Genomic DNA, 27,862 nt, shown 5'->3' on the forward strand with positions numbered 1-27,862 from the left:
TTTTCCGTTTATTCAGCAACTTACTGGAGTTTCCAGCACGATTTTCAATTTCTCCAAAAATCTTGAAAATTAACATGAGCAGCTCCCTATTTAACGAGTTCATCTACATTTCATCCAATTTCCAGGAGGACAACTCTCAAATACATTTTTTTTTGACCAGAATATACTTTATTAGATGAGAAAGAATTTAAAAAATCAAAAATTCTATGTTCGTGAGGAAATCTCTAAAATTTGTCTGAATGGCTTTGTCTATCTGATGAAACCAACTCTCTGGCAAATCTCGCTGTTTCGAATCACTTTGGAGGCTCCAGTGGAATTTTCAATTTCCCCAGAAAACCTGGAAATTTACATGAGCAATAAATAATCGAGGTACACTTTTTTTTTTACCAGAATCTCAAGGTTCTCCCTTCGAAAAATTTTCCTTATTGAATTTACGGCAAACTGGTTATGCAATTTTATTAACACGAAGTATCCTATTCTTTTTCAATAACATTTCTGAAAGAATATCGTTCAAATTCTAAAATTTTAGAAGTCGAAAAAATCATTCACTAATACAGAATTTCATATTCAACACGAAAAGACCAAAACCAACATCTAAACCACTCCGAAGAACATGAATTTAAAATCAAATCAATCTCAAAAAAATCAAATTTATTTTAAACGATTTTGTTAATTGTTTCAATTTTTCACATAATTCACAGGCCTACATACGAATTATCACGGAAAACAAAACTACAATAAAAATATAAAAGTAATATACAAGTCACGAAGTAGAAATCTCACGCGATTAATTAAATGAAAAAAAAATCGTAAAATTAATCTCTACATCGAGAAGATTTATTTACCGCTAGGCAACAAAGAAGAAATTCAGCACTGCAAACCTGCATCACTCATGATCACGTCTCGCATCTTAATCCATATTCACATCGATTTATCGTATTACTCAATGTAATAAACATATCTTGTTTATTTTCTTTTTTCATCATCATAAATTACATTTCATCGATAAAAATTCTTTTAAAAGCACGTACATGTACACGGTACAAATGTAAACAACAGGTAAGTAACAAAAAAAAAAAAAAAAAGGAAAAAAGAGAAATAAACCGTCAAAACAAACATTTTGCGAGCGTAACTCGGTTTGATTCGCAAAAAAAGAAGAAAACAAAAATACAGGGAGAATAAATACTAAACAATATTCTGTTAAAATGAAATATCAAAAATGGTGTGCTCGAACGATTATACGAAACATTGCATAACAATAATAAACTCATTTTAAAAAATAAATAAAGGAGAAAAAAAAAATTATTAAGGTAATAAATACATGGTAAAAATATGCTACGCCAAAGGCAACGAACGACTAATTTATTTCACAGGGAAAAGAAATGAAAAAAAAGCGAACATATCTTCATTCTTCAAGATTCATAGTACTTTTCACAGAAAATATTCATCGACAAAGGAAAAATCATATATAAATAAATATTACAAGAAACAATAAATTTAAATAACTGAATTATTAATATACTAAAAAAATTTAATTTTAAGAGAAAAAAATTACGTAGACGTAAATTCTTTTTTTTTTCATTTTTAAAATTATTATTTCCGTAATAGTTAGGTACATCGAAAACAAGACATTTAAATCCCTGCAAAAACGTTCTCACTACGCACGCGATATATAAAATGTACAAGATCTTTTTGAAAAATCATCATTGGTCAGTCAACGACGGTACTATTTCTAAAATGGAAGTTATTATGTATTAAATAATTTAATTTCAAAAAAAAAAAGAGAAAAGAAAAAGAAAAAAGGACCCTAATTTAAGAAAAAAAATAAATAAATAAAAAGGCACTAAGGCACTAACGCCGTGGCCCCCAAGCAGGTTTCGATTCGGACCCTAACTGAGCGAAAGTTTTACTATTATCGACGGCTCCGAAAGACGGAAACTCCGCAATACTGCTCGTATCTGGTGCTTTTTGATCCCAAGGGGCATTTTTCACGACGAATCCGGCTTCGTCGCGATTATTACGAGTATTTCCGCCGTCGAATATCGTATCCGCGGTACTTGGCGCTTTCACGTCATCGTGAACGTTTTGAAGCTGTAAATAAATGATCGTACGAATTTTAGTATTTAATCCGAGCGCAGTCTTACGTGAAAATACATATTTTCATAAACTTACAAAGTCTTCTTCCAAAGTCAACAGATGATCTTTACAATCAGCGATCTTATCTTCGTCGCCGAATATCACAACGGTATTGGGATCAGCATCTGTATTGCGAGGGAATCTGATCTCAACGTCGAACTCTTCCATTATCTTTCTGATTTGTCGACCTTTAGCTCCGATCATTCTAGGATGGACGCGACGATCGATGTTGATTTCTTCGCGATATCGACTTTCCTGCAAAATATCGATATTTCGATCATTCGAATATAACGTGAAATAAAAGTGATAAGATTTTGGGTAAAGATTAAAGAGAAACTAACCAAACGTTGAACTATACTGAGGATATCCTCTTTCGCGGCTTCTACATCTTGTTGTAAACCGGTAATTGATATGATATTATCGGGATCTTCCTTTTTGGGTAAACTTATGGTGACGTTGTGGTCATTTCTTATCTTTTTGATAACTTCGCCTTTACGTCCGATTATTTGCGGATGATATTCCGGATCTACGTCCAACTGTAATACATTTTCATTTACGTTTATTTATCTCCATTTTGGCGTAGTAAAGAAACACGAAAACTTTCAAGTAGATAGAAAAGAATCAGTGTACGTACCCGCACTACGTAACTTCTCAGTTCTTTTTCTTCTCGTTCGTCGTCGATTTTCTTCTTTCTCCTGAGAATTGCTTCCTTCGCCTTTTCTACAGATGCAGGCCTGCCTCTTATCTGTAATAATACGTTGATTAACGAATCGTCATTAAGTAATAATAGAAATATCGCAGCTATGAGAGAAACACTTACTTTAATTAAATCTAATTTCTTGTCTATCTGAGGTACGTCCACTTGTACGTCATGCTCATTAATAATGTCGCGGATATGTTTCCCGCTTGGTCCGATAATCGAACCGTGATAGCCATAAGGTATATTAAGCTGAAAAAAAATGAAATATTTAAAATAAAGTACATATATTATTTAAACCATTTTAGTATACTATTTCATCTTGAAATTTACCTCTAAAGTAATTGGAACAATATCTAGAAGACTCTGCTTTGCACTCTCGCAATTTTCTGGTTTACCGGTAATATAAACAATGTCGCAAGGCTTGGCCTGATCTTTATCTTCGGCGTGTCCGTTGATTTCAGAAATTCCATTTTGCTGATAATTATCTGTAAAAAAAGAAAAAAAGAAAAAGAAATTTAATACATGGCTCTTGGCAACAAATTTCTGTCAAAAAACAACAATTTTTGGCAAACAAGCGAAATTACTGGGTGATTTTTGAACAAAACTGAAATTTTTTGGAATTAAAAAAAAACAATAACATTTAACTATTTTACTAAAAAACAAAAAAAAAATGTCATCAATTTTTGAAAAAGCGAGAATTTTTGACTATTTTTTTTTCAAAGGGTAGTTTTGATTTTTTTTTGCAAAAAGCAGAACTTTTTGAGAAATATTGACAAAAAATGATGCTTTTTACAAATTTCTGACCAAAATGCAAGACTTTTTGACAATTTTGAAAAAAAAACAGACTTTTCAGCAATTATGCTAAAAAGTAAGAATTTTTGTCAAAAAACAGCAAAAATGATAATTTATTGCACTTTAGGGCAAAAAGCGAAACTTTTAGACATTTTTTGGAAAAATTTGACCGTTTTTGGAAATTGTTTGCAAAAAAGACAATTTTTTGGCAATTTGCTAAAAACGGAAAAATTTTGTCGTTTTTCAGAGAAAGCAAGAATTTTTAACATAATTTGTCAAAAATTAAGACTTTGACCATTTAAGCAAAAATGATTGCTTTATATGGCAATTTCTGGAAAAAAATTAAGCTAGACTTTTCTTACAATCCAAAAAAAATTCTTTTTAAAGCGATATTTTTCAACAATTTTGTGAAAAAGCGAAACTTTTTGTTGATTTTTAGCAAAAACCAGGACTTTTTTTTGCAGAAGTTGGCAAAAAATGACACTTTTTTCACAATTTTCGCAAAAAAGCAAAACTTTAAAACAATTTTGGAAAAAAGATGGACTTTTCAGAATTATTTGCAAAACAATGGCAATGTTCAGCCATTTGTCAAAAAACTAAACATTTTTTACAATTTCTGAAAAAACGAGAATTTTTCATCATTTTTGAAAAAAAGGCAAACTTTTTTGGAATTTTGCAAAAAAGCGAGAATTTTCTGTCGAAAAAATTTTTGCCAATTTTTGTGGTGAAAATGAGACTTGTTGCAATTTTTTGTTTCGATGGAAAAAATTGAGACTTCGGGTAATTTTTGGAAAAAAATTAGATGTAATCGTGATTTTCCCAAAAACGAGTGTTTTCAACGATTTTTGGCAAAAAATTATTTCTTGGCGCATTTTTTTTGTTGAAAACGACACTCTTTTCCAATTTTTTAGTAAAAAGACGAGACTTTTTGACAATTTCTGGAAAATTTTGTGAAAAAGTGACAAGTTTTTAGCAATTTTTACCAAGGAACGAAACTCTGAGGCAATTTTGACAACCTTAACGCTGAAAAGGCAGATGCACAGGGCTTGCACTCAATTTTTTTCAAAATAAGTAACTAGAATAGTAAAAAAAGTTGAAAATTTTAAATGGTAGGGAAAAAGTCAAAAAATTCAACTTAAGAAATAGGTGAAAAAAAAATAGGATTACACATAATTTTAGTTGAAATCTAATAATGAAACTTGAGCGAGACTTTAAAAATTTCAGAAAATACGATTTTTTCGGCAATTTTTGAGGAAAAAGCAAAAATTTTGGGCATTTATGACAAAAAAAAAAAAAAAAACGAGATTTCGACCATTTTAGCTAAAGGTAAAGCTTTTTGGCATTTTTTTGGTCAAAGACCATTATTTTGTGCAAAAAAAAAATGACAATTCAGAGTGATTTTTGTCAAAATAGTAAGACTTTTCGACTGCTATTGGAATTTTTAGGTAAAAAAGTAAATTTTTTTTAGCAATTTAGTGGGGGAAAAAATCAAAAAAATACTGTTTGTATTTTGCAATTTCTTTCGCGAAAGTGAGATGATTCTGACAATTTTATACCAAAAGGCAGGGGTTTTGCAAAAAAGAGACTTACGACTGAGTTTTTGGAAAAAAGAGACTTTTTGAAAATTTCCAACAAAAAAGCGAGGTATTATAAGAAATTTTTCGATAAAAAATAGACCTTGAAAATCTTAGAAAAGTGCAGGATTTTTGTGCAAATATACTGGCAAAAAGTTTGACTTTTCGAAATTTTTATCAAAAAATGACGTCTTTTTGCATTTTTTTTTTTTTTTTGTTGTTGTAAAAAACGACAATTTTGGCAGTTTTTGACTAAAACCAACTCTTGGGTTTATTTCAGAAAAAATAGCAGCTTTTTATCAATTTCTGGGGAAAAGGCGAGACTTTTGGACAATTTTTGAAAAAAAAGATAAGTACTACGACTTTTTGGAATTTTTTCGTCATAAAAAAGCAAGTTTCAATTTTTAAAAAAAAAAAAATTATTTTTGGCAATTTTTGGAAAAAAGCGAGACTAAAAAAGCGAAAATTTTGAGGAATTTTGAGAATTTTGGCAATTTAAATCAAATGCAATACTTTTGGCTGTTTTTGGTCAATTTTCGCAGAAGGCAAGGTCTTTATTTAGCGTTTATTGTTTCGTCTCAAGGGTCCAACTACGTTTTACTCGATCGACATGATTGAATATTCACAACCTATCGTGAAATAAAACCTCGATACTAACCTCCGCTGATCCTGTCTGCAAACGATATTTTAACATTGTTCTGTCTTTCGATATCACTGATCGTGGGTGGCGTTCTCGATCTGATTAAAACCTTGTGATCTCTATTTGGTATGTAAACTTCGATCGTAATCTGTTCTTCCTGAAATCGGAAAAAAACACCAAAAACAACGATTATTAAAAAATAATGGAAACCAACCAGTTCATTGAAACATTAATGAAATAAAGAAAAAGAAAATAAATCGATACGAATCTACGTGAATAATAATAATAATAATAATACCACAAAAATATTCAATTCAAAAATGAAAAAAAAAATCTCGTGGCTGAAAAAACGACATCTATCTACTTATTATACAAAAAAAAAAAAGACTCGATCAAGCGTTTACGATGTTTACGATTTATAAGAATATAAAAAAAAGCGAATAGTAAAAAATAATGAATCATTTCTGCATCTAGAATAAAAATAAGAATATCCAAAAATACAAAAATATAGCTCGTACAATAACGTGTGATGACACACGAATTAAACTCTCTTCGTAATTCTAACCAAAAAACTCGTAAACACGCTGCATCTGTAGAAAAGCAGAATACCAAAGAAAAAAAAATAATACCTACAATTTTCTCACAACTCTTTCGAGGCTTACAGATACATTTCAAAACTACGAACACACGATGCCGGCAAAATAATTACGATAAGAAAAGATAGAAAATGCACAATGCACAATGGCAGCAGGCTTAAGCGCAGCAAAACGTTGTAATATTGAAACAACGTCGTCGCTAGCTTACCAAATCTTTCACTATTTCAAAAATTCTTCTTTTAGCTAACTGTACGGCATCTTTTAATCCTTTCAAAGCCACTCTCGAGTCTTTAATATCGATTCGAGGAAAAGATATCGTGACCCGGTCACTTCCACCGCATTCGTGTACGATACTTTGTAAGACTCTACCTTTACGCGACATAAAATGCTTATGGTGTCGAGGCGCTACATGTATTTCGTCTTCTAATTTATCCTAAACAATTAACCCTAATCACTATCGTATGGTTAAACGCTACCATTAATGGAGGAAAGGTCACAGAAAGCCAACGTTGAACTTGACGGAATTGGTGCGATATATTATAATATTGGCAACTGTCATTTTCAGTTTAGGGAGTTGGAGTTTTGGTAATTTTTTGTTTTTTCTGTAGATCAAAATGATTGTCAACGGAATTTCAACAAAAAAAAAAGTATGAGCCTTGAATATCTGAATTTTTAAAAGAAATTTCCAGTTAATATGCTCACCACCAGTTGGCGATTAATTAAATGACAGCTGCCAACAGGATAGGAGGATAATAGGGCATAGACAATACTCTACTAGTGATTATTCGTTCGCCAAAACTATACATACCAATTCCTGTACTTCTTGTTCAATCCTTTTAATAGCTTCTTTGACACCGTTCGGTTTACCCTTGACGATAACTTTGGATTCATTGGGTCCAGCGCTAGACAGTCGGGGGAATGATATGGTAACACCTCCGCAATCCTCGCTAATTTTATGAATAAGCTCTCCGCGGTTACTGATGAAATGCTTGTGATATTTCGGATTCACGTGTACGACTTCTTCGACGGTATTATTCTGATGAAAAAGCTATTCGTGAGCAAAATCGCGCCGAAAACGAGACAACGCAATAAATTGAATATTTCTACACTTACGATCTGGTCAATCATCGATTCTAATTCTTCCTTTGCTCGTTCGACGGCGTCTTTTCTACCTTGGATTATAATACGTTCTTTATCTTCGTCGCCTTCATTCGGGAAAGTAATACGGGCACCGGTTAAGTCACGCACCTTGAATAAATCATCAGTTTTAGTAGAATATTTCGTAGTCGAAGAAGAAGAAATACACGAAAACACACGATATAAATTTGCCAGTACCTTTTTAATTTTCAGTCCACTTTTGCCGATTAAAAATTTATGGTGTTCCGGTTTAGCTTTGATTTCAATCGTTATAGTCGGTTGGGGTTTCTCGTTAGTAGCAACAGCTTCTGGTTTCGGTTTAGACGCTTCTTCCGTTATTCCATGAACCAATTCCTGAAATTTTCGAATAAAACGCACGTTTGTATCAAATCCAGAACGAATTTGGGGGAGGGGGGGAGGGAATCAGTCGTGATGAATTTACCATTTCTTTTTGTATTTTAAGAATTCGATCTCGAGCTTCTTCGACGTTTTCCTTTTTACCCGTAATAGTAATCAAATCATTTTTATCTCCTTCCGATGGCAGATCGATTTTAGTAGTCGTATCGTCGCGTATCTAAAAATACGAAAAATTTTCAATAAACAATGGATTTTTCTCAATAATTACAGACCGTAAAAATTCATACCTTTTTAATATTGGCTCCAGCACGTCCGATCACAAACCTATGGAACTGCTTGTAAATCGGTACTTTCAAAGTGTAGCTATTTTCATCCAATTCTTTAACCGATTTCAGAATATATTCTTTGCATTTATCGACGTCTTCTTTCTGTCCTTTGATTTTCACTACATCGCTCGTGTCACCTTTGCGAAATAAACCGAACAACGAATTAGTAAACATGGACGAATAAATTATCAACGAAACGATACACAAGCTAAAAATCTGCAGCAACTCACCAACATTCGGGAAAATTATATTAACTTTGTACAAATCTTGTAATTCCCTGCGTCTATTTCCACTATATGTCCTATGGTGTTTCTGATCAATGTGAATTTCAATTTCTCGTTCGTTCTCCAATTTTCTAATTTGTTCTTCTAGTTCCTAAATGTATAAACCGTCGATTAGAAATGACTGGATTTTCTTCGAAATCCCTTCGTTCAATATCGAAGTGTGAGATCAACTTACACGTTTGACTACAGCAACGTCATCTTTAGCACCTTCGATTTTTATACAGTTTTTAGTGTCGTCGGTGATCGTAATCGAAACATCGTTACCACTTTTTAATCTGTTCACTGTGATATAAAACGAAATTTTAGAAAAAAAAAGAATAAAAATATTATCTCAAATATAATGATTTTCATTTCTCTAAACTCACCATTTCCTCCACTTTTGCCAATAATGTGTTTGAAATGCTTCGGATTGACATCGATTTCAACGGTAGCGTACTCGTGTAAATAATAATGAACTCTTTCTTCCAACTTTTGCTTCACTTCGTTTATGACGTCTGGTAAACATTCGACTCTGATTTTATCACTACCGTTGATGAATTCAACGTGACACTAAAACGATACGAAAATTATTAAAAGTTACTAAAACTCGTTCTTATTATTGTTTCGATCCGAATAACTAATCTCAACGTACTTGTTTATAAGTTTCCTGCAAATCTTTAATGAACGCAGCCTTTTTACCAATTATCAATTTATGGATATTAGACGGAGCATCGATTTCCACACATTGCATACTCGTTGCCTTGGCGAATAAATATTTCAAAGCTGAAACAAGCGAACGATACATATTTTAGCAACTAAGACATTCGGTAAAAAAAAAAATTAAAACATAAGTCATTAAAACAAAACGCTTTCTTTCTTTCTCTAGCTTCGAATAATTATATAATAGGCCATTCCTTACGTTGAAAAAAAAAATGTTGAGGTCAAATTTATAATTTCATTGCACATGTAAATTCCTATCTCTTACTTGTCCACTGCTGTATAATAAAAATTCGACACTATGCTAGCTCATTATAATACCTTCTTCATTAATCAAATCAAAACTAAACGACAGCGAGGCAATTTAAACGCGACAAGGTGGGTAATTTCCGCTGATGCACACAAAGTTTTTTTTTTGCTGAAGCTTCATTTATAATTAAAGTAGCCTAAAACTGCGGAAAAGTTGCATTTAAAAAAGAATTTCAACCAAGGGGCATCTATCTGGCCATTATCAACGAAGCTTGAGAAATTATTCGAAGAAATTGCAGTTTTTTGTCCAAGTAAGAAAATTAATCGTACCATCTCCGAGAACTTGGCACGGTCCACGTAAAGTGATGGTGTCACCGACGACGTCAGCCGGAGGTACTTCTACACTGACGCCGGTTTCTTGCAAGATTTCAGCCATTGTTGAGCCTTTGTGTCCGATTACGTATTTGTGTTGCCATTTCGGTACTTCGACGCTGATATTTTTACAATTTTTTTCCTATAAAAAAACACGAAGCTCGTGAATAAATTTAACTCGAGTAAAATAGTCCAATATACGGTGTATTCGAGACGTGTAGCTACCATATCTTGATATATCTGCATGATTCGATTTTTAGCATTCAATACTCCTTCTTTTTCTCCAGTTATGGTTATTTCGGTGTTATCGACGGAAGGCGGAGGTATATTGATCCTGGTATTCGTTTCGTGACTCAGTTGATTGATTTTCTCGTTATTCGCGCCGGTAACGAAGGGATGATAGATTTTCGGTACGCTCACTCTGACAAATGCTTTCTTCGACTGAAATTAAATCGTGAAAACATATATATCAAAGCATGAAAATACTATATAGGTTCTGAGTACTCAAGTTTAGAAAAATATGACATTGTTTTCAAACAACCACAAATTTAAATTCTCGATTAAAATTTTTGTCACGACCTTTGACCGAAGATAAGTGCGAACAGATAATTTAACCGTAATGATAACATTACCAACATTGTTATCATTGATTAAATGTATTCACAATATCGAGATAAATTCCCCATTAATGTCACCAATCTCTACCAAAAGCAGAGAACATTCTGCGTACCTGTTCGTCAGAAATGACACGAATTTCGTGAACCGCTTTTTCGATACTTTCTCGAGTTCCAACGACGGTGATTTTATCAGACTGATCGTTGATAGCCGGTATGCTTATTTTGGTTCCGGTATTTTTTTCCAAATCCTTTAATCTTTGTCCTTTTTGACCCAGAATCCAACGATGATGATCTTTAGGGATGCTGATCGAGATATTTGCCTAAAATTGAAAAAAAAAAAATTGTCAATAAAAACCATAAAAATTGGTAACTCGCTAATAGAAAAACAAAATCGCATAATCAATTTGCAAGAAAGAGTACTATTTCAATTGTACCGCAATATATAACAATAATTACACAGCTGAATAAATAATACGAAAACGTACACAATTATACGTAGTCAAGGTTTCATCATCGGATAACCAGATAAACAGTTACGTGACTGTCGTCAGTCAAAAGAATTGCAATATTTACCTGAGTTTGAAAATTGATCAAAACTTTGCGACGAGCTTCCTGCACACTTTGCACCTTTCCAGTAATCAAGAACGTTAACGATTTATCCTTCGAAGTACTGATTTCAATACGAGCACCGGTTTCTTTACTGATTTGCGTACAAGTCCTTAGAGATTCGCTCTCGCCGAACTTTTCACTATGATCGTACTTTCGTTCTTCGGCCGGCACGCAGAAAACCTAGAAAAAAATACTCGAATGAGAATCACATGTCGAATGAAGTAACGATGAAAAAAATGACTGATTCGTGTACCTGAGTCACTTCGGTGGAATTGATCCTCATCTTGTTATGCTGATTATTAAAGATGACCGCCTGATTAACAGGATTTGGACCATTTTGCACCTTGATTCCTCCTGGTAAGCCTCCAGGCAATGCGGGGAATACCTCGTCATAGCTGTAAGCTGGGTTACCCGAATTCAAAGTTTTCATTTCTTCGTTACTGTTCATTTTCGCGTTGAATGATGCCATAAAATGTTAAAATCTGTCTTCCGAGTAGTTTAACACTCTCCTCTGCAATATCACTGTAAAAAAAAAAAAGAAGTTGAACAGGGATTATTAAAACGAGTTTTAGTCTTTACGATTACAGGTTTTACAGTTTGATTTATGCAATAGTGAGGATATGAAAATTCACAATACGTTTACACTAATACTCATTATTAGACATTTTACATGATCATGAAGATCGAAACTAACTTTTAGGTACTTGTTCGAAGGGAAAAAAACACACATATTGGGAATCATTGAAGAACACAACGCAACAAATACACGATAAACACCACTTTTGAAAAGTTAAATTGCATCGAATTACTTATTTGATAACACAACACAAAATGAACGAATGATAGAAGGAAACTTTCATCGATAACAATATGGAAAAACGAATCAACGGAATAATTATCTAATACTTATTACACAATTTCGGCGATAATAATTTTCAGGATGAAATTACACGAGAGAGGATTTTATAACAGAGGCAACAGAGCACGAGTAAAAAAACATCGGTATCAGCTGTTCATTAGGAAAAGAATTAGAAGAGAAGTGATTATACCGCAGAACACATTTACTACTACGTGAAATATAATGTTTACAACACGTAAAGAACATAAAGAGTAACTCGTAACACGATAAATCAAACCATAAAACCATCAAAAATAGGAATAAATTCGGTACATTGAATCGTAAGTCGACGTGTCATGCATGCCATTCACATGTTCTACGATATGACATAAGTTTAAGAGTATGAATGAATGGAGTAATGTAAGAACTTACTCGGTTTAACTGTAACGTAGACTTCTGCGAACAATTACGACTTCAATTTTATGATGAAAAGATCAAAAAATTATCATTACCAAAATTTTACTTTCAACGATTAAACGCTGACGGTAAAATGAACATACATATTAATCTGACTGAAGTGAGGTGCTGCAGATTGCACTAGCTTTGTTCGTTTAGCTAAATTTTAGCCATTTGGCCAGTGGATTTTAGAGAGAATCTGGATTTTATAAAGTTTAATTTGGGTTTTAAGGCTCGTTTACACTATGACAGTGCTGTCGTGATAGTGCTTTCATGAAAGTTGTTGATTTTCACGCTTTCATGACAGAGGTGTTTACACACAAAGTACACTTTCAACCCTTCATTCTGACCTAAAGAGCTTCTTTTGTCCTTAAATCATAAAATATCACCAGAAATATGAAAATACTGAACTTTTAACTTCATTTCACACTAGCCATAATTATAAAGGTGAGAAAAAAACTCGAAACACCTTCCTCACTTTCACTGTCATGCTCTACTATCATGCATGCATGATAGTGTGACAGTACTGTCACAGTGGGGTGACAGTACATGACAGTGCAATTTATACTGTGAAAGTTGCTGTCATGACAGCACTTTCATGACAGTACTGTCATAGTCTAAACGAGCCTTTAGAATGATCGGTTTTTGCTTGTTTCTGGCGTCAAGTGACGGCGAACGTGCCATCCAGTTTTGTTTTTCGATGACCGATTTTTATTTTTCACCGAAATTCGCCCTTGATTTGATGAAGATCAAATTCGAAAGACGAAAATGAAGTTTTCATTGTTTTCAAAATTTAAATTCAAATACAAATAATAACTTTTGAGTTTTAAAATGACGAGAAAAGTACTCAGTTCAATGAACGATGGATGATTCATCTTCATCTAAAGAGAAAAAAAATTGATGAAATGAAAACAGTAAAATTGAAATCGTTGAAAATATAAAATCAAAACTGTCACAAAAACAATTCAAAAATCAAAATAGGCTGATGGAGCCAATTTTCGAAAAATGCTCAAAAAAATACGATTGGGTAAAAAACTGCAACAACAATTTTTTTCTAGTCAGAAGTCGAGTTCCACACAATACTAAAATTCAATCAAATGAAATTCGAATGACTAAATGAGTAAGTACCTATTATAAATTTTAAACACTGAACTTTTCATTTGGAAGACTCGTGTAATTTTTTCAATCAATGAACAACATATGTACAGCAGATAAAATAAAACTAAGTACTTAGAAACTAAAAAGTGGTAAAGTAAAAATTGAAACACACGTTCGTTCTAAAAATTAAAGTCCAACTTAGAATATGTCTGAAAGTCATACTGCGAGTAAGTTGGGTACCACGCAATATGTAAGTACAAACAAAATGATTTCGAAATAATTCGATTCCATGTTCGATTCTTTGTTTGGAACTTGAGTAGGTAAAACAGAATTCGTAACCGTTGAGAAATGTTGATGGATATTTGCTTTTCTTCGAAAGATATCTGACAGAAAACGTTATTAAAATAGAATCTCTTCTGTTCATAATCGGTAATAAGCACACAGCATTCGTAAATATCTGCTCAGTTTAAGAATAAAGATGTTTGAGTAGGTGTGCCTTTATGCATTTTTTGGAACAAGACTGCCCATGGCCATGAAAATTTTGATTTTTAGAACTAGAATCTTTCGAGAATATGCATCACCACAGTGTGTTTATTCAATTTAAATTTAGTCACATATGCTTTTTTTTGCACTAGTTGCATTCGAAATGTCCATCGGATTTCTCTGAAAATTCTCGGTTACAAATTCTTCATTGGTATTCTATTGCAAAAAATTAAACAATCCGCAAAATAGCGATATAAATGACTTGACGATAATATCAACGATCGCTTATTCATTACGAACTTCGTAGAAGCTACCGTAGGTCATTTTCAACTTAGATTGATTACTTCCTTCTCCTACGCGATTTCTCGAACCTATTAGATCGCAAAATGGACACATTCGCAGTCTCTTTTCGTTAGGTTTCACAACAAACGACTTGTGGCATTTCTCACAAGAAAACAATACTTCAACGACGACTTTTTTCGATGAGCTACTTTCAGTGGTGGGTTTCGTTGGAGAGTTTTTTTTACTATTGTTGCAACTTGAACGTGACTTGTGCTTCGATTTGGAAACTTTGATTGCATTTGTTTTGGCTTTACGGTCACGTAATTTACGTCGATCTGTATTAAGCAAGGTACAGTATTAGTTGACAAAAATCAATGTAGTAGTTGCTCTCATAAATGAGTGACTGACGACGTGTCGAACTTACCAGGAATCTGGTGTTTTTCTGAAGATGATGACTCCTGTACTTCGGTACATTTCTTTTTTATGACTGGCTTCTGATTGTTGTCAGTAGGAGGACGTTTACACAACAGCAATCGATCTATTAGACCTAAACCACGAAAGAGAACTCGTTATTTTATTTATTGCAGCGATTTAAAAATTATATTACGTACGACTTACTTAAATTCTCAATAGCCACGAACGACACACCGTTATTATTAGTAGTCGTCGAAGTTGAAGCAGTTTCAGTCGGTTCATTTTGAAATAACCTGTCATCCTCGCAGGGAAGACTGGAACATTCGGTCAATTTATCCGTACGGTTTGCTGCAGGGGAGACAGATAATACATCAACTTTTTCCTCTTTTATGACGACTGGTTCGTCGTCATCTTCGTTAAGATACGAAATTTGGTTCTGTTCGGGAGCATCGCAAGGAATAATTTCTATGAAATCTATACCATTATTTTTTGATTCAGTCTCATTCACTTCCGAAGTAGGAGACGAATCTGATCCGATGTTAGAATCTGAGTGACGCGACAGTGTAAGAACGCTGGTATTCGCAGAATCCTGGACAGATGAATTTAGTCCCATATCATCGGTCTCATTTTGCTTATGGTTCAATAATGAACGAGTTAAAGCTGAAACTGACACCGTCAAATCGAATTCTTTTTCAATTTGTTCGCGTTTCAGTCGTTCAGATTTCAACATTTTGCGAGCTTCTGCTAATTGCAAATTCAAGGACTCGATCTCTTTTTTAGCACGTTCGAGGCTAGCTTTCGAACATCCGGATTCTTTGGGTTTTTCAGTGACTTCTACTGGAACGATTTCTTGATTTTTGGCGGTACTAGAAAGATTGAATGACGCAAATATTAATCGTGTTACGAATAGATTTAGGTTATAAATTTGGGTAGTGGTAGATCAACTCACTCGATAAATTCTTTGACGATATTGTTTTCAGATAATTCTCGATAACGTTTCAATAACTCATCGTGTTTCGACCTCAAAACCACTATGCTCTTGGATGCTGAATCCAAACTATCTTTCAAACGCTCACAATCCTTGATTTTGTCGATGAATTTCAGTCTTAGTGCTTCTTGTTCAGCGCTGTATAAAGTAACAACACGTTTTTTAGTACAGTTGTTGATTTACTGGTATTATTGACTATTGGTATGAGTATTGAACGTACTTGAGTAACTCCTTAACGACTGTTTTGCGCGATGATTCTTTATCACTTTTATTGAAATCATTGAATTCCGATTTCAACAAAATGATATCCACGTTGGCTGTGTTCATCATTCTGTTCAAGTTTTTGTACTTGTTTATAGTTTCGGCGAGGTTCAATTTCAGCGCTTCCAAGTCTTTCACGTAGCTAAAAGTTAAGATCAAAGTTACTCCTGATCAATAATTCTAATTTACCACTAGCATACGTTACTTGAAAAATAACCGCTTACTCGTAAAATTTCTTAACGCAGTCTTTCCGCACCAATACTTCGTACAGCTTGCTCAAATCATTCTGTTCCTCCGACTGTAATGTAATAATATCCTCGCAAGCTTTATCTAACCATGTTTTCAAGTATTTGTAATCATTACTAGTTTTGATGAATTCCGATCTCAGCACTTCTTGGCTCTTCGCATAACTGTTGGCAAATTGAAAGTAAAACATGGGATTTAAAATTGATGAAAACTTACACACCCGGTACAAATGACGAATAACTCACTCGAGAAATTTGTCGAAGTTGTTTTTCAACAATGTATCGCAACGTTTGATTACGTCGTCGAAAAGTTGCTGCACTAGGACTAAATTTTTACTCATGGCTGAATTCTTGCTTTATTCGTATATCCTTCAACAATACAACTAGAATATAAGCATAAGAACTGCAAGGCTGACAGTGACTTCCTTACACATCTAACGTCCAATTTATGGCTGATGGGCTGGCAGTTACATTCGAACTGTGATTGATAAAGTCCCATAAAACGGATACCAAATCTTCGTAGAGTATTGCGTGACTCGAAATCAAACAATTGTGTTCCACAATTCTAGAAATTCACTGACAATTAGAAAGAAATAATTAATAAATCATCCGGGAACCGCGAACATTAATAAGTTGCTGAACTGAAATGCTGAATAAGGTGTTTGGTGATAAGCTGATGTTGATACTTGATAGACTGTGCCTTATTTTGCCAGCTCAGAGAAGGATGCGGTGCAATTTTGTGAAATTTTTATTTTTTATTTTTTTTCACATTTTAAAATTTAAACCATTGAGCCGAATATTTTCAAAAATACACTTTTGTGCCTGAAATTTATATAGGGCGGTGATAACTTTTTGCATGCTCTTTTGATCTAGCTTTGTCTGGTTTAATTTAAATAAATATTTTTTTCTGCCAGTTTGAGATACCTTCCTTCAGAGTAACTTGATAGTATCCACACTCGACTCCACTGAAGGCTATTCCTGTTCGTTCATTTTGTTGATAAAATTTAAAAATGTCAATTTTAAATTCATGAATTTTCTCATGGGTATGTTTTTTAGTTTTTTGGGCCAAGGGGTTTGTTCAAAGTTTTTAAAATGATGATCCGCACGACGCTGATCTGCGTCAAACTTGGAATGGTATTGTCTATCCTATTAGTAAAATAAACTGATTTTTGACGATTTTTGAGGTTTATTTCCCGAGCTGAGCGAGGGAAGTAATTAAAAATCGTCGAAAATCACTTTATTTCACTAGTTGAATAACATATTTTATCCAAACGTGGGAAGAAAACGCGCATTTGATCACTCGATGACTCGAGCGACTAGCGAGAGTGAATAAGTAGTGTTTTATTCTACTTACTAAGTAGGACAAAAAAAATTGTTCAATTCTTCATACTCAATGTCAGGCTGCAAAAGTTTTGTAAAAAAAAATGCAACGAACCCTCATCTTCAAGTTCGGTTTTAATTAAAAAACAAAAATGACCTATTTATGGTATTTTGATATTTTATGACTTTAATTTAATATCAAGTACCTTAACTGTAACTACCTATATCAGATTCAAAATTTGAAAAAAATAAATGAAAAAAGATTTATCAATTTACAATGTAGTACCTACATTTAAATTTATCTGATTTTAAAAAATTATTTGATCAGACTTTCAAGAACGTTTGGAGTTGGGAGAAATTGAATTCAATTCCAGACATTATGCTAGACTTTAAAAACGTACAAAAATGACTACCTAATCTTTGAAATGATCACTTTGTAAGTATAACGTGGACATTTGGATACCTACCAAATCTGACTTAGGTACTGAAAGAACTTGAAAATAAATGACTAAATTCTGTAAATAAATTGCAGAGAGGCCCAACAGATAAACATGCAACCTTTAGGGGCCAGATGAACAACCTTAAGTGGCCAGTCAGACGGGTCAATAACCTTAAGAGGACAGAAAAACACACAATGTTGGGGGGCTAGACTTTGGAAGTTTGGAAGTAAATCAGTAATATTGATTCTTGAGATAGCTCAGTCCAAATGCAATAAAAATCTCCACCCCTACCCCACGAGCTACCCCCCCCCCCGTGGATCAAAGCCCCTCAAAATCAGTTTTTCGTCGAGAACTCCTGAAATATTGAATTATGAGTAAAATGAGCGCAGTGATCATTTCATCTCCTCTTCAATACCTATCGAATGAGCTATCGACCAACTCCCTAGACTCAAGGGGGCGGCGCTACGACCCCTCAAAGTGACGTGATTTTAATAATTTTACATTTTATGACTTGGGACTTCTAACCTGTTCTAATTGATAAAATGAAGTCAAACTTGGGGAATGGGATTCTTTTGGCAGCTATAGTTGACCTCTGGAGTGGGAAGGGTCAAAGTTGAAAATTACAGAAAGATCATTTTTTTGGAGGGGCATAACATGACCCCAAATGGATCAAAAGGGTCCGAAATCATACCATCATTGATCAACATATCCAAATTTCAGCTTCCTAGGTCATCCCCACTCCTTTTAAGATGGAAAAGGCCGAAAATAGGGGCAAAAAATAGGGGATTTTCACCTTAATTTCACTTTAAATAGGATGGGGATGACCTAGGAAGCTGAAATTTGGATATGTTGATCACAGATAGGGTACTGTTCGATGGTATGATGTTGGACCCTTTTCATCTATTTGGGGTCATGTTATGCCCCTTCAAAAAAAATGACCTTTCTGTAATTTTCAACTTTGACTCTTCCCACTCCAGAAGTCAACTCCAGCTCCCAAAAGAATCCCATTCCTCAAGTTTGACTTCATTTTATCAATTAGAACACTGAACAGGTTAAAAGTCCCAAGTCATAAGTCATAACATGTAAAATTATTAAAATCACGTCACTTTGAGGGGTCGTAGTGCCGCCCCCCTTGAGGCTAGGGAGTTGTTCGATAGCTCATTTGATAGGTATTGGAGAGGAGATGAAATGATCACTGAGCTCATTTTACTCATAATTCAATATTTCAGGAGTTGTCGACGAAAAACGATTTTGGGGGGCTTTGATCCACTGTGGGAGGGTTAGCTCGTGGGGTAGGGGCGGGGACTTTTAGTATGTTGTTCAGCATACCACCCTAGACAATATTCACCAAAAAAACCTTTGATTCCAATAATGTTTGGGTTCACCTATTTTTTTTCATGCTATTTGACTGGGCTAAGAGTCCAGTCACACAAGTCAATGACCTTAAGAGGTCGGACAGTCAGGCACATGGGTGACTTCAGAAAGCCATGCATACAGATATGTGTAGGTCAGTTACCAACCCTTTAATGCACAGGTGGTCGCTCAAAAATGGTCAAAGATGGACCCATAATGGACCAATTGGTTACATAATGTTCTTTATACTTATTTACTCAATTTTAGATTCATTTTTCATACCTATTTATTTCATAAAAAACATCAATTTGCATAAAAATTTACAAATTTGTGAAATTTCCCGCCAATTTTTTTTCAAAAAAAAGGTCAAAATTCATGCATTAAAAGGTAATAGACCAGAGGGACTGGTCAATGATCATATAAGAAGCCAGCTAGCCAGAGACAAAAAATATACTTACCCATGGGCCATGATGCCATGAATCATAATCATGATTTGAATTAAATCTTTCCTTGTGGAGGAGACTTTACAATTTACATCTATTTTTTCAATCTTTAAAATTTAAATGTTGTAAGTTTCTAACTTTTTTTTGTTTTTTTTTTTATTTTTGTGAAGATGAAAGAAATTCATGAATGCAAAATTGACGCTCATCAACAAATGATCGAGTAGTTATTAGGTACTTACGTCGTACGTCATTAGTCAACGTTAGTTAAGAAATACACTTGGTAGTTGGTAGTTGGTACCTAGTTACATAGGTACCTACCTAAAAAAATCAGAGGTTGGAACTCTGACGATTGAAAAAATTGATAAATTTAAAATTGACTCATCAAAAAATGAACCAAAATGGTCGACTAAATGTAATACCTACTCAATAAAAAAAGTTTAAAAATAAAAAAACGAAAATGAGATTTAAAAAATTTAAAGTTCTGAAATTATTCTGAATCTGAATGAACTACGAAGACTGAAAGGATTATGAATCCAAATCCAAAATGTATGCCTATCAACGAAATGATCATCGAATACACGAATAGTCATTCATCATGACCATCAGGTACCTACTACAAAAAAAAAAATGAATAATAATATAAAAGAATAATTATTAATAAAAATTCTAAAATTCGAAGTTTGAAATATGAGAGAATAATAAAATTCGAAGTATAGAACTATGAAAATGGCACAAATGAAAAAATAAAAATCATAAAAATAGGTAATTATGTAATTAATTAAAATTAAATTAATAAATAATAATCATTATAAATTCAAAAGATCAAACTCACCAACACAACACATCCACCTGCGAGCTGACAAAACAAGATCCGGTATTATGGTGGATGGCAGGTGGGGGTGAACGGTCTGATAAACAATCTATTGTTGTTTTGTTTATATTTCGATGATGAGATCTGATTTTGTGCAAATTCGATTATTTTTCAATAGCAGAGAGTGCAGCTTAGATTTTATCGTTTAATACTATTCAATTAGTTTGAAATAAATTATAATCTTAGTCATATCATTCGAAAAATTTGTTTCATTTTGAAAAATGTAATCAAAAAATTCGATTGGTTCGACTCCCACTCATCATCTGGATACACACACACACGCACACACATACACATACGCCTCACTGCCCCGAATGGTCTAGGAAAAATGTTTGATTTTGATGTTTGAATTAGAAGTGGTGAGTGTTTTAAAGTACGATTATTTTTAAATAATTAATTATTTATTCAAGTAATTATCGCCAGTTATTGTTATTTTAAAGTAGTTTTATTCGATTGAAATGTTATACGAATATAATAACCGTCGAATTAAAATGGCCGCTCCACATCGGTTCGTTGATAACAAATTTCGGTTTATAACAAACTTGCCTTACTCGTAATTCAGTATCGAATAATTATTATGCTCTTTAAATACATCCAGTTCATTTTTACTCGTTTATCGTTTAACAGTAAGCATAGGGTCATCATATATTTTACATTATTGTTCCTTATAGTCGGTGTTAACGACTCTGCATAATCATGGAACACATTACCCACGTAATGGTAGCATTAGCATAGCGGTTGATTTTCTCCAACCAAATTCATTATTAGGTGATTATTATAACATTCATCGTAGCACTGGCATACTTTCTATTTAAACTGTCAATGAATTTATGACAAATTTTTGGAATTTTGACTTCAGTACTTTTTGAAGTACCTTTAGTGTTTCCCCATTTCTGATTTTATTCAAATAATCCCTATTCTTAAGGTCATTCGCTCTCATGTTCGTGCAATAAATAGATTATTCTGTCTAAATAATAACCATATTTCCAAGTTCATGAGCCTAGAACGCTGATGGGACGTATTAATTCGTACGTATTTAATCATTTGTTCATTTGCAGGTGTGAAGCAGCGGTACTCTTCCACAGTAGCATTTAGAAAAGCATGACGTTCCTTTTCAAATACCACAGTCCATTTTCTTGATGGTAATTGAACACCTAGAATCAGTGATATGTCTTCTGATAAAAGAAAGGTATGCATCGAATGGTCCAGTGTATGTCGTGTTTAATTACTACAGTATTTTTATTCCGTTCATCTTTGTGATTACAGGAAGTCAATGAGAAACACGATACGCCAGATAGTACTACGAAAGAACGTCTTAGTTTTTACGAAGGCGAAGATATCCTCGTATCACAAGCAGATGGTACTTTTCATTTCGGCATTATCGCAGAAGTAAGAATAGATTTCCCAATACTGTTGTACATAATACCTTACGTGTGTGTGTAATTATCTCAAAATGATGATTTTTCTCTAGATATGCGTTTCAAGTAAAAAATGTTTAGTGAAATTTGGCGATGGAACAGAATCCTGGTCACATTTCAGAGACCTTACGCCTCTCAATATACCAGAAACCGAAGAGTGTTCAGTCGTTTGCGTTACATGTAAACGTTCGCAAACTAAGAAAAATAACGTTATAGTTGTATGTGAAAAATGTGGTCGAGGGTATCATCAGGAATGTTATAAGGTTTGTTGTGACTCTAGTCACTAGTCGGTGCAAAATTTTTGATTTCGTATTCGAGTAATGTATAATTTTACATATTTCAGCCGGTTATCCAGTCGGTCAAAGTTGATTGGAAATGTAAACGTTGTGATCGAAGTAATAAAAACTGCCAATCTGTAACGAAAAAGACTGTTATCGAAGACTTACCCTATGACGTAAGTAGTATCTAACTACCTACATAGTATTATGTAATCTAGTTCTGTTTATCTACATTTTTCGTACGTCTGGGTTCATTCATTCATTCGTCCTTTGAAATGTATTGTTTCGGGAGCACGTGGTAACCGTGTTTATCACTTTTGATTGTTGAAAACAGATAATTTTTCGCATAACGTGAATAAAAAGCTGAAAAGTAACTGTAGTAAAGTGAGAGATCGATATTACCACTTTATCTTTTTTAGAAGGTGAAAGTGTTTCTTTTCTGTGATAACATTTTATCGAATTTTGATTATCTTCATTTTATTGTTATTCGTTTTCGAAATCGTTGAATTATGTCAGATGCAGGGCTGGTCTCGTACTCGGTTACTCATTAAGTAACTAAGTTACTAAATTGGTTGCTTTTTTCTCAATTTACGAGAATCCAATTTTTCCAAATTTCGGCCCTATACTAACTTCATGAAGAAAACGAGAAAAATTGATGAAAGTATCACCTGTGAATAATTTATGTGAAAGTAAACACTTTTTTATTCTTTTTCAACTCACTACGCAGCCTTTCAAGCGATATGGTTACGAAGCCCTACCTTTAGCAAAATTATCAAACGCTCGTTGCTTGCTTAAAATTGCTAAAAATTGTGGTTTCTCGCAAAAAATTCCAAAAATACCCAAAAGTATCATTTGCTTGACAGGAATTGTCAAAGATACCGAAAAAGTATCTTCTTTCTGCCAATGACTGCCAAAAAATCTTTCTTTTTATTGAAATTGTAAAAGTTTTACTGTTGGCAAAATATTAGGCTCCCAAAAGTTGAGCTTTTTTACCAAAAAAGTTGCAAAACAGACTAACTTTTTTGAAAATTTATTGTCAAGAATTTTTGATTTTCAGCAAAATTGGTAAAAAGTATCGCGTCTTTGCTAAAAATTGCCAGGAATCCATGTCTTTTGCTAAAATTATTGTTGAAGTCTTGTTTTCTGTTAAAAGTAGGAAAAACTCATATTTTAGCTAAATTGCCAAGAAGTTTCACTATTTTCCAAAAATTGTCCTAATGTGTCGCTTTTTTAGGAGAAATTGCTAACAATTCTTTTCTTTTAATAAAACTGTCAAAAGTGTCGCTTTTTGCCAAAAAATGCAAAATTCTCACTTTGTTGCTCAAAATTGCTACAAAATCTCGTTTTCTGCAAATCAATCTTTTTTTGGTCAAAATTGCGAAAAATATCACTTTTTTGTCCTAATTCTCAAAAAGTCATGTTTTTTGTAAAAATTGTATACCTACCTAAGTTTATATCGAATTACATTTTTTAGATTTTAATTATAAACGAAATTTTTTGAGATTTTTTTCTGTTTCAAAATGTTTTGCAAGTGTTTTTTATTTTTTTTGTTACTTTTTCGACCTTTTTTGATTTCTAAATTTACTTTTTTTTGGAAAATAAAGGCGGGCACTGTTTTCCTATAATTTTTTTGCAATAAAATTATTTTTTTCTTCAAATTTTTAAAAGTTCAATTTTTTACAGATCTTGAAGAAAACAAATATTTTGAATTGTATTCAATTTTTCTCCTAAAATAGCTTACCCTAAAGTCCTACTTCTTTCAAAAAATTGCCAAGTCTCAATTTTTTGCCATAAATTTTAAAACATATCATTATTTTGCGCTAATCAGTTGTCAAAATCTAGAATTTTGCCAAAAATTAACGAAAATTCTCGCTTTTTACCAAAATTGTCTCGCTCTTTCAAGTATCAAAAATTTACAAAAAATTCCAAAAATTCTCGTTTTTTCCAAAAAGTTGCAAAAAAAAGATCTCACTTTTTTGGTAAAAATTGCGAAAAAAAAAGTCTCAAAAATTGCTACTTTTTGCTAAAATTGTCGAACTCTTGCATTTTGACAAAAATTCTCACTTTGTAGAAAAATTGCTCAAGTCATCATTTTTTCCAAAAATTACCCTACTTACCAGTTTCTTTTTTACCAGAAATTTTCAAAAACTATCACTTTTCCAAAAATTGACAAAAATTATAAATTTTCAAACCGTTTGCTAAAAAGTTGAAATTTTTTTGCCAAAAATTTCAAACAGTATCACAGTTTTATAACTTGTCCAATAATCTTGCTTTTGATCAAAAATTGGATTTTTTTGTCTAAAATTGCAGAAATTCTCACTTTGATACAGAAAATTACCCAATAATGTTTCTTTTTTATCAAAAAGTTGCTAAAAAATTTTTGAAATTGAAAACTAAAACATTTTAATTTGATCGTAGGTAATGTTCTTTTTTTACATTTTTTTACTCGTTAAAATTAGTTTTGGGGTCATTCCATGTCAGCTCAACCAAAAAAAGGCGATTTTGAAAGTCATGTCTTTCGATTTCGCTCAATTTTTTTTTACAATATATACCCTTACCCACCCAGTAAGTAATAACCCCGCAATCAGTTTGGTCCCAGCCCCTTCAGGGGGCGGGTGGGGGGCTTCTATTATTTTTACATTGTCTCGAGGTACTCAACTTCAACAGCCCATTCCTCCAAAACTATGACACTTTGATCAAAACTGATTTCACAGTTCGAAAGGGCATTGCATTTAGAACTTTTTAAGCATTTTGAAATTTTCCAAAGTTGAAAGTTGAACTTTCAAATTAAAAGTTCAAATTTCAAAGTGGCGCTGTAAGTGGGAGCTACCATTTAAAATTTTGAAAAAATTTCCATAGATGAACCTTTTGATGCTTTTTCGAAATATTCAAGTTCCGAGATGGGATCTCTTAATGGAGGGGGAGCACCCCCACCCCCAATTTTGGGCGAAACATTCAAAAGAAAATCTGGGGCATGTGACATATCGAATTCTATGTTTTTGGTGACGCTGAACACGAATATGTAGTCAGATTTTTGATAGGACCCCATCTATGGCCCCCAACAATTTTTTGGACTTTTACCTATTGGGGGAGGTTCTGGGGGCCATGGGTGAGGTCGATTTAAAAAACTATGACAATATTCGTGTTCAGCGATATCGAAAACATATTATTTCATGTGTCACTCGAATGTAACCATGTTTTTGGGGAGGTGCTGGGGGCCGTGGACGGGTCCAATCAAAAATCTGACGTCATATTCGTGTTCAGCGTCACCAAAAACATACTATTCCATGTGTCACACGAACAAAATACTTTTTTGAACTTTTACACCTTTTGGGGAGGTGCTGGGGGCCATGGATGGGGTCCTATCAAAAAATCTGACGTCATATTCGTGTTCAGCGCCATCAAAAACATAGAATTCGATATGTCACAAGCCCCAGATTTTCTTTCGAAAGTTTCACCCAAAATTGTGGCTGGGGTGCCCCCCCCCCTCCTAACGAGTACGAGCCCTGCATTTATCGATAATGAGATGAACGATCATGTGTGATGGAAGTTATTCTTACTCCTTGAATTTTTCAGAATGAAAATAATGGCATAAGCAGAAAAAAATCGTGCGAATTTCCTCGTACCTGCTTTTTGCCAATTATTGTAATGTGAAAATGTTTTTCTTCTGTGAATTCCAAAACAATCAAACCGATTTCGTTTACGGTTGGTTTACGAAGTCTAAATGCATATTTTTCATTTGTATTGAATTTTTCATGGGGAAGAAACCTGCGAATGTATAATTTGAAAAAATTCAAACGTACAAAATGAAAACTTGAAATTATTCGAATGATAATAATTTTGACGCATTTCATCGAAACATTTGCTGAAAAGTGCAATGACCCCCATGTAAAAGCTGTGTATTTATATGTAGTTTGCCATATGGCCATATTTTGTAACATCCAGACCCTGATACATCTCAATAGCTCTATAGTCTATATTGACCTTTGCCAAACTAGCGATTTAGTAAAACATTGAAAAATTTTCTGTTACCCCAGACTACAACGAATAACTCGTCAAATTCGGACGCTCATTTGGCCGACTTACCGCCTACTCCGCCATCCTCGGTATCGGCTCCAGAAACACCTCAGCCATCCATAGTAAATGGCGAACCGCCTACGTCACCGATCGAGGATCGCTGCTGCGATTTCAACGAAACATCCACACCGAATAATCAAACCGCCGTCAACGGTGTCGTCAACGGTGCTGAAACATCGCCCTCCTGTCGATGTTTAAACCTAGATAATTTACTTTCATCGCGTACTAGAAAAGCCAAAAGTCAACCGTCGATCAGCCTCCCGTTACAGTTAAACGCTGTGATAACCGATCCGGTGATTAGACCGACCAAACGTCGACTCAGTGAAAAAGACCTATGTGTTAAGACTAACGGAGAAATACGCGTTAAACGTCGTCGAATTAATCGACTCAATGGTCTTGCAGCCAATCTGCGACCCAGCGTTAATAAAGCGTTGGCAGCGGCCGTAGTGGCTGCAGCGGCCAGACCATCGACGACGTGTTCGACGCCTGTAAAAATAGTTCCCAATGGATCGACGACGGCCGATCTGAAGAGTGTAGTTTATGGATATTATAACGACGAGACTAAAAGTGACGCCGAAACAAAATTAGACAAGGTTAGAGCCGGAGAAGAATTCAGAATTTGTGGTAAAAGACAAACACTAGATGGGAAAGTAGAGTATCTTATTGACTGGGTGAAATGTACGAAACCTCTTTGATATCGGAGCATTTTTGTTCTCCTTTGTTGTATAAGTGTCGCGTGTAGAATGTTCTTACTACACATATATTCTCTTACATTTCGTATTCCATTTCTAAAATATTTTTTTTCCTTTCTTATTTTCATCGTCTTTTTCTATATTTTCTTGTTACCTATTTATATCAATTATTTTTGTTTTAGCTTTAACGAAAACTTCACGAGTGAGTGAAAAACTCACCTTAAAACTTCTGATCTTTTTTTTTTTTTTTTTTTTTGATTCATTGAAGATTTAGACTTTTTCGTTCGAGACGAATAATTCAGTTTTCTGTCTCTTTTTCGATGGTGGCCGGAAAACCTGATAAAATTCACGGTTAACGACCACAACTTAATGAAAGGGTCGATTGGGTGTAACAAAATGCACGAATTTTTCAATAACGAGATTATTCTTGTTCAAGTTTTAAATCGGTCGAATATAATTCTCATCGTGTTTCATCTTGAAAAGTTTTTTTTTTTCATTTTCGTTATCTTCTTTTCCCATCTTTTCTCGTTGCCTATTTTTATCATTTTAAAAAAAATTTTATTTCGTTTTAGTTTTTACGTCGATCTGATGAGTAAAATATTAGATGACATTGTCTAGAGGTGTTAGGTGATTTCATTAGCTGCGATCAGAGATGACGCGAGTCTGCTCGTTGACTCGTAGCACGACTCTGAGTCTTCATTTTAGGTGATTTCACACTTTTTGAAATAAGTTACAAGTCAAATTTTTGGATATTCAAATTCAGGACTTTCAAAACTGAGCAGTTTATATTCCTCAAAAACTCAAAATATGGTTTCATTTT

General features: G+C 33.7%; 3 protein-coding genes across 11 annotated transcripts; 1 reads left to right on the plus strand and 2 right to left on the minus strand.

The window, feature by feature from the left end:
* Positions 1-630: 630 nt before the first annotated feature.
* On the minus strand, positions 631-12,538 carry LOC135838795 (vigilin-like). Of its 3 annotated transcripts, none has more exons than XM_065354553.1 (23): positions 12,356-12,538; positions 11,339-11,607; positions 11,050-11,265; positions 10,590-10,796; positions 10,085-10,300; positions 9,818-10,001; positions 9,174-9,304; positions 8,908-9,091; positions 8,718-8,824; positions 8,489-8,633; positions 8,220-8,395; positions 8,018-8,149; positions 7,774-7,929; positions 7,552-7,686; positions 7,247-7,474; positions 6,647-6,871; positions 5,861-5,999; positions 3,167-3,321; positions 2,957-3,085; positions 2,771-2,881; positions 2,478-2,672; positions 2,173-2,391; positions 631-2,091 (listed from the first exon to the last, which is right to left on the minus strand). In XM_065354553.1, exons 2-23 carry the CDS (start codon positions 11,552-11,554, stop codon positions 1,852-1,854), a joined length of 3,846 nt encoding a protein of 1,281 aa, XP_065210625.1. In that variant the 5' UTR covers positions 11,555-11,607; positions 12,356-12,538; the 3' UTR covers positions 631-1,851. The 3 variants fall into 3 exon arrangements, with proteins under 3 accessions (XP_065210625.1, XP_065210626.1, XP_065210627.1); XM_065354554.1 differs by lacking the exon at positions 12,356-12,538 and adding an exon at positions 11,780-11,920; XM_065354555.1 differs by lacking the exon at positions 6,647-6,871 and having other exon boundaries at positions 12,356-12,537.
* A 644-nt stretch (positions 12,539-13,182) lies between these two features.
* On the plus strand, positions 13,183-27,105 carry LOC135838801 (uncharacterized). 5 transcript variants are annotated; one of them, XM_065354567.1, is made up of 6 exons: positions 13,183-13,499; positions 21,636-21,766; positions 21,844-21,966; positions 22,049-22,258; positions 22,339-22,449; positions 26,311-27,105. In XM_065354567.1, the coding sequence occupies exons 2-6, from the start codon at positions 21,746-21,748 to the stop codon at positions 27,043-27,045; spliced, it is 1,200 nt and encodes a 399-aa protein (XP_065210639.1). In that variant the 5' UTR covers positions 13,183-13,499; positions 21,636-21,745; the 3' UTR covers positions 27,046-27,105. The 5 variants fall into 5 exon arrangements, with proteins under 5 accessions (XP_065210639.1, XP_065210636.1, XP_065210634.1 ...); XM_065354564.1 differs by lacking the exon at positions 13,183-13,499 and adding an exon at positions 20,629-20,986; XM_065354562.1 differs by lacking the exon at positions 13,183-13,499 and adding an exon at positions 20,629-20,936.
* Positions 13,533-16,822, minus strand: LOC135838796 (uncharacterized). Of its 3 annotated transcripts, none has more exons than XM_065354557.1 (8): positions 16,581-16,822; positions 16,397-16,519; positions 16,130-16,315; positions 15,865-16,047; positions 15,606-15,782; positions 14,861-15,522; positions 14,667-14,789; positions 13,533-14,577 (listed from the first exon to the last, which is right to left on the minus strand). In XM_065354557.1, the coding sequence occupies exons 2-8, from the start codon at positions 16,489-16,491 to the stop codon at positions 14,246-14,248; spliced, it is 1,758 nt and encodes a 585-aa protein (XP_065210629.1). In that variant the 5' UTR covers positions 16,492-16,519; positions 16,581-16,822; the 3' UTR covers positions 13,533-14,245. The 3 variants fall into 3 exon arrangements, with proteins under 3 accessions (XP_065210629.1, XP_065210630.1, XP_065210628.1); XM_065354558.1 differs by having other exon boundaries at positions 14,861-15,004; positions 15,137-15,522; positions 16,397-16,822; XM_065354556.1 differs by having other exon boundaries at positions 16,397-16,822.
* Positions 27,106-27,862: the final 757 nt, after the last annotated feature.

The sequence above is a fragment of the Planococcus citri genome, chromosome 3 (assembly GCF_950023065.1).
Source record: "Planococcus citri chromosome 3, ihPlaCitr1.1, whole genome shotgun sequence".
NCBI classification, from domain to species: domain Eukaryota; kingdom Metazoa; phylum Arthropoda; class Insecta; order Hemiptera; family Pseudococcidae; genus Planococcus; species Planococcus citri.

What these genes read in the sequence shown, in the direction of transcription:
- LOC135838796 (XM_065354557.1), bottom strand. Translation starts at nt 16,491, where the DNA reads ATGAGTAAAAATTTAGTCCTAGTGCAGCAACTTTTCGACGACGTAATC. An exon ending in AACTTCGACAAATTTCTCGA is followed by an intron (nt 16,316 to 16,396) that starts GTGAGTTATTCG and finishes ATTTGCCAACAG; the next exon opens with TTATGCGAAGAGCCAAGAAG. An exon ending in ATCGTCAAAGAATTTATCGA is followed by an intron (nt 15,523 to 15,605) that starts GTGAGTTGATCT and finishes CAATCTTTCTAG; the next exon opens with TACCGCCAAAAATCAAGAAA.
- LOC135838801 (XM_065354567.1), top strand. Translation starts at nt 21,746, where the DNA reads ATGTCTTCTGATAAAAGAAAG. An exon ending in ATTTCGGCATTATCGCAGAA is followed by an intron (nt 21,967 to 22,048) that starts GTAAGAATAGAT and finishes ATTTTTCTCTAG; the next exon opens with ATATGCGTTTCAAGTAAAAA. An exon ending in ATCATCAGGAATGTTATAAG is followed by an intron (nt 22,259 to 22,338) that starts GTTTGTTGTGAC and finishes TACATATTTCAG; the next exon opens with CCGGTTATCCAGTCGGTCAA.
- LOC135838795 (XM_065354553.1), bottom strand. Translation starts at nt 11,554, where the DNA reads ATGGCATCATTCAACGCGAAAATGAACAGTAACGAAGAAATGAAAACT. An exon ending in GTGTCATTTCTGACGAACAG is followed by an intron (nt 10,301 to 10,589) that starts GTACGCAGAATG and finishes ATTTAATTTCAG; the next exon opens with TCGAAGAAAGCATTTGTCAG. An exon ending in AGAAATTAGATTTAATTAAA is followed by an intron (nt 2,882 to 2,956) that starts GTAAGTGTTTCT and finishes GTATTATTACAG; the next exon opens with ATAAGAGGCAGGCCTGCATC.